General features: G+C 60.9%; 1 protein-coding gene across 1 annotated transcript in view; it reads left to right on the top strand.

Annotated features, from left to right (window-relative positions):
• SHOX (SHOX homeobox) overlaps positions 1-5326 on the top strand; it is a 6965-nt gene extending 1639 nt beyond the window's left edge. Inside the window, exons 3-5 of the mRNA XM_006164529.1 lie at positions 3516-3596; positions 3678-3766; positions 5090-5326. Coding sequence (XP_006164591.1) covers positions 3516-3596; positions 3678-3766; positions 5090-5326 — 407 coding nt within the window. The remainder of the gene's footprint in view (positions 1-3515; positions 3597-3677; positions 3767-5089) is intronic.
• Positions 5327-5988: the final 662 nt, after the last annotated feature.

Below are 5988 nucleotides of genomic sequence, written 5' to 3'. Positions count from 1 at the left end.
CTCCATCGGCGCGGGGCGCCCGGACGCGCGGGTCGCCATGTCCCCTGACCGACAGGGTCGGCCGTCCCCGCTTAGGCTGTCAGGAACGTCAATCTCCCTCCCTCCAGCCCCCCTGCAAGTCCCAGGAGCCGAGAGGAGGGAGCGCGGAGCCGCGGGGCGGGCGGCCAGGGGGTGGACGCGCTGGGCATTTTGATGAGCGGGGCTCCTGCCCGCGCGGGGCCGGATTAGCGGGCGCGTGGCGCGGGGACCGTCCCCCTCTGCGTTCTGGGCTAGGGCGCGACTGCGCCACCTCCATCTGGCGAGCCGGGGCGCGCTGCACGTGCGCAGAGGTCTCCCTGGCATGGTAAACGCTGAGTTACATTTATTAATTTATCGACCTGGTGCTGGCGTGTGTGCGAGGACGAGCGAGCGAGCGAGAATTCGCTGCCACGTCCCTCCCCCGGTGCTGCAGACCCCTCTGGGGAGCTGGACCCTGAGAGCTCCCTCTTTTATGAGCATTCCGAGATGGACAGGAGGGCCAGGGACAGTGGGTCAGACCCGCGGGACCCTGGGGACCCATTCTAAATAAACAGAATTAAGACTGCCAGCCAGGGAGGGCCCGAGGGAGAAAGCTTTGGGAGAAGGCCCGAGGGCCATTCAGTCAACAAATGCACCTCGTCCCCCACCCCAGACTTCATTTACCAAACGGAAATGGGAGGCCTTGGGACAGTTGGTGTTTTTACAGAATCTGTCATTAAACACATATATATGTATCTGGGTTCCAATTCCCCTTCCAGGTTTGCCGGCTCGATGGTTAAAGGCTTCTTTTAGAGTCAGTAAATACCCCTCCCCAGAAGTCCTGTCTTCTCTCTCTGCACCTCGGTGGCTGGGAGGACCCTCTCCCCGCTGCTCAGTCTGGTCATCTGTGGCTGAGCCCGGGAAGGGGCTGGGCGGGACAAGGGCTGTCCCTGCAGCCACCCTTCTGGACCAAGACGGATGGGGCTGTCCCGCCTAAATTAATGAAAAGATTAAACTTCTGCTGAAGGGGATATGAACTTTTATGCCACCTCGCAGGGTCCTCCTGCCTGGGATCTGTAATATCTCCCAGGGCTTGATGTACTGCTTCTATAAAAATAAATTACTTGTAATTGAATTCCCCACTATTTCTTTCACTACAGTCTATTACTGCACCTTTGCAGGACCGAGCGAGTCCCAGACAATTGCTTCCTGGACGCTCCCGGATCCCGAGACCACCCTAAAAGACAGGGGAAGGGGGCGCGGGAAGGGAGGGGCTTTCGATGCGGCGGCAAATTAAAATTTAACGACGGTAAATAATCATAAACACAAACAGGGGACTTGAAGGAAAGGCTTCGTTTTCTGCCGGCCAGCGGGGAAGGAGTCAGGACGTAATAAAGAGAAAGGCAGAAAGAGCCCGTACAAAATCAGCGAGTCAATCCGTGGACGGCTGTGGTCATCGTGGGGGGCTGGCGGGGGCCAGGACAGGGGGACAGCGGTGAACTATATTTTCATCTCCTCCCGGCACGGCCGGGTAATCCTTTTCGGTACAGCCTGTCCCGCGTCCGTTAGAGGATCGAGTTTCAATTTGGTGTGGAAATTTGCCGTAAATAAATTGAGCATCGTATGGAACCTGGTCCTTATTAACCTTTTATTTTTAGTGTTGTACTAGAAACTCATATCACCCAGCTGTCAGGGTTCTAATCGAAAGTTATGAGACCGCGGTGAGGGGCAGGCGGTAATTAAATTACAAGAAATATCTCTGGGTTTATGGCGCAGGGCTAAATTAAATGTCATTATTCACTGTCTGTAATGGAAATCAAAATGAAATCAGATTACGGCGTTTGTGAGAGAAATCAGTGAGTTGCTCCTTAATGAAGAAGTAACTGTCTAACCCACTGTCCCGGCTTTACTTAGCATATTCACGCCTAATTGGAATTGATCGGCAATCACCGCAAGACTGATTTATGAGCGCGCATCGCTCCGGCTAATTCATTACTTTTATTCTTCATAATCTTATTTTTCCCCCCTTCGCTGAAGGGAAAGCGAGCCTTGTTCTGCAGATTGCAATAGGATTCTGGTTTTTGAAAAATGCCCTTTCAGGGACGATGTGTGTGCAGGACAGCATGTTTTAACACGCTTTTTGGAGGCCTGGATAGCGGGACCCAGGAAGGCCAGAGGACCCCAGGAGGGATCCGGTCCTGGGCCTGGCCAGGCAGCGGGTGGGGTGGCGAGGGAGTGGAGAGCCAGCCGGCTTTGGAAACAGGGACCGGTCCTGCCTTTCAGCTCAAGTCTAGGAGAGTGAGGGATTCCTTTCCTTTTTCTTTTTCTTTCTTATTCGTCTTCTTCTTCTTTTTTTTTTTTTTTTTTTTTTGGAAATGACTTTGCCAGGGAACACATAAAAGTTTTGCAGGCTCTCTGCAGCCTGGACGAAGGGGCTTTGGAACGTTCTGGAAAACTGTTCTGGGGGGGGGGACTCACTTGCAGATTTTCCTCCCAGGAAGAAGGCTGGCTGTAAGACCTGGGGGACCCGAAACGTCACCTCCCCGGGTGCTCCCAGCCCCTGGTAGGTCTCTGAGGTTCCCAAGCAGTGATCGAAGGGCGTTGGCAGGAACCGTGGTAGATTTCCTAGCGCTCTGGGCTACCCGGGAAACTCAGCTGGGAGCCCTTGTCTGTGCAAACCGTCCCTCCTGGGCGATGGCTTAGGGGGTAGGCGAGTGGGGGGCAGAGTGCCCAGAAAGCCAGTTAGGAAGAATTAAGCCGTGCCGTTTGACAGAGGAGTGTGGGGTGGGTGGAGGCCTCTGGTCAGTGACAAAGTAACTGCCCCGTGGAAGGCCAGTGGCTGTTTGGGAAGGGGCCCGTAAATGTGGAGAGCCAGGAGGGGGCTTGTAGGAGGCCAGGTGGAGGGGGTCGGGGCACCCAAGTCTTGCTCTCAGATTCGTGAACCCAGTCCGGTGGAGGTCCCAGGACCCAGTCCTCGGGGCCAGCGCCCACAGTTGCAAAGCCTGTGTCCTGACTTTCGGGGTCCCCGGGGACCTCCCCGACTCAGGCAGGATTAACCAGAGGGCCGTCTGGGCTCCTTGGGCTCCCAGGAGGGGTGCAGAGGCGGTGGGTGACTGCTGGCCTCTGGGAGTGGCCAGAGCTCGGGGAGTGGGAGGAGGGGTGGCCGGGTCTGAATGGGGAAAGACAGGTTCGGCTTTGGGGTGGTCAGGCATGTGTGCATGGGGGTGCTGGGTGCCAGTCCAGACCAGGGAGAGTCCAGCGTCCCAGCGCCTACTTCTTCGCTTTGGCCTGTCCCTGTCAAAACTCAGGTGCAGCTTAGCTGGACAGGGTGTGGCAGAAGTGAGTTTGACAGTCCCCAGCCCGGGAGCCCGTTCTGGCGCGGGCAGGGCTGCAGCTGCAGGGCGGGAAGGCCCGGCGTCTCTGGGCCGCGCGGCAGCGAGCGCAGCGCAGCGCGCCGTCCTGCGTCCGGAGAAGGAAGGGCGGCCTCCTTTCGCCCGGGCCGGGCGGCTCACCAGGCCGTGCGTCTCTGTTTCGTCTCCAGGTTTGGTTTCAGAACCGGAGGGCCAAGTGCCGGAAACAGGAGAATCAGATGCACAAAGGTTCGTAACGGGGGGCGCGGGGGTGCTGGCCCAGGCGGGAGGGCCGGGGCGGCCGCGCTCACCTTCCCGTCCCGTTTGCAGGCGTCATTCTGGGCACCGCCAGTCACCTGGACGCCTGCCGGGTGGCGCCCTACGTGAACATGGGCGCCCTGCGGATGCCTTTCCAACAGGTAGCTGCTTTTCCTTCCTCTGAGGCGCGCGGGCCTCGCTCCCTCTCCCCTCCCTCCCCTCCCACCTCTTCCCTCCCTGCTCCGCGCTCCCCTGCCGGGTGGACCTGAGCCCTGGCTCTCAGAAGAAACCCCGCCGCTTTTACAAGGGGGCTTTTATAGCCGCGTTGGCACTTATTAAAGTCACGCCGTAAAACGCCAGCAGTCACCTTAGCTAAAGTAGAAACACAAACCAAAACACCGTTTTACAAAAATCCGAGAGGGGAAAAAAAAATCCCACCCACCCAGTTGGGGCCCAGAGCTTGGCTGGGAATGTGTGTGTGTGTGTGTGGACACCCACCCCGTTTGCTCCCGGGAGGGACTGAGTGCAGACAACCCTGCCTGGCGCCTGGACCTTGGGGTGGCCCAGCTCCCTGCAGAGTTGGGCGGGCTTGGCCCGTGGGTTCCCCAGCAGCGCCTTGGGGGTCTTGAGATAGCTCAGGGTTCCTGAGGGGCGCTCCCTGGAACAGCTTGAGTGCAGGGGGGCAGCCTGCGGGCGGGGAGCCTGGGGCCCCCAGAGGAGAGCTGCAGGCCCAGGTTTGCTCCCCGCTCACCAGGTTAGGCCTCAACTTGGAGGTGTGGGTGGGATATGAATGCAAATTGGAAGCCGGAAGGCAGAGCAGGGGTTCCCTTGGGGGGCAGCCACAGGGCCTTGGGGAGCCACAGGGAGCCACAGGGAGCCACGGGTTCGAGCCCAGGGCACAGGTCAGGTTTGGACGAGTGTTTGCACAGGGGTGGGACATCCTCCGCATTTCGCGGTGGTGTCCCCAGGTGGTGTCCCCAGGCGAGGGAGGCTGGAGGTTAGGGGATATAAATAACAACCAGTGGATCAGCAGTGTCTGTCCCCGCCACTGGGGAGGGGTGAGGGAGAGGGTCACTCCCCTCCCCCAGTCCTCTCCCAGGCACCTGGGCTCAGGCTCCCCTCAGGTGGAGACACAGGTGCCCCTGCCCCATCCTGCATCTTGCAGAGAGGGGGACCTCTTGTCCCCACGGGGGACTGTGCAGGGACTCTGCAGGTGCCTGCTGTTAGGTCGGACCAGAATGACGTGGCCAGGGCCTGCTGGTCAGGCAGAGCCCGGTGAGATTCCCACCAGGTGTCTGAGGATAGCGGGTGGGACCGTCTGCGTAAACATTCCCGTTGGGACACTGGGAGTCCGAGTCCAGCTGGGCATCCCCAGGAATCTGGGGGCGGTGGTTCCCCCAGGAGGGAAGGGGAGGCGCCCTGGGGGCCTGGGCATGGGCAGGGCCCTCCCCTGCGGGCCCTGAGCTCTGGCTGTGCCCCCGCAGGTCCAAGCGCAGCTCCAGTTGGAGGGCGTGGCCCACGCGCACCCGCACCTGCACCCGCACTTGGCGGCCCACGCGCCCTACCTGATGTTCCCGCCGCCGCCCTTCGGGCTGCCCATCGCGTCGCCCGCCTCTGCCGCCGCCGTGGTCGCCGCCGCCGCCAAAAGCAACAGCAAGAACTCCAGCATCGCCGACCTGAGGCTCAAGGCCCGGAAGCACGCGGAGGCCTTGGGCCTTTGACCCGCCACGCGCCGGGCTCGGCTCTCCCGGCCCCTGCCCGCCCGGCTCTGCGCCCCTCCCAGCCCCCCATGGGCGGCAGGGACTCAGGCTGGATACAGGGGGGGAGCGCCTCGGGACCGCACAGGCACCTCCCAGCCCTCCCCCAGCAGGGACGCTTGGAGAACGGAACAGAAAACGGGCCTGGCTGGGCGCCCCACCCTGCCCTCCCCGCGCGGGTCTGTGCGCCCCTGGGACCTGGCGCCAGGAGGAGCCCGGAGGCTGGGTGGCCTGGGCTGTCGGCCTTCCTCACCCCGTGCATGCGGCTAGCTTCACACCTTTGGGAGACCTTAGGCATCTTCCACTGGAGACCCAGGGGCTGTTCTCTCCGGGAGATGCCGTTTCGCAGTTGCCAAGTTTCCTCCCGCTCCCTGCAGACTTCCTCCACCCGGAGCAGGAGCTGCGGCTACGTGCGGATTGGAACCCGGACTTGCCCATCGGAGCTGGAGGCCTGGTCTCCCTCAGCGCCCCTGCTCCAAGGCAGCAATAAAACCAGCGTCCTTGTCCGGACCGGGAGGGCGGGGCTGGCGAAGACCCCTCATCTCCTAAGTTATGGGGACCTGAGTGATTGGTGTTGGACACGTCGGCCCCCACCCGCCGGATGGAGTTGGGATTTCTGGTGTCAC

This window comes from Tupaia chinensis, unplaced genomic scaffold, assembly GCF_000334495.1.
Source record: "Tupaia chinensis unplaced genomic scaffold, TupChi_1.0 Scaffold143644_1, whole genome shotgun sequence".
NCBI classification, from domain to species: domain Eukaryota; kingdom Metazoa; phylum Chordata; class Mammalia; order Scandentia; family Tupaiidae; genus Tupaia; species Tupaia belangeri.
This window is presented reverse-complemented; position numbering and strand designations above follow the sequence as displayed.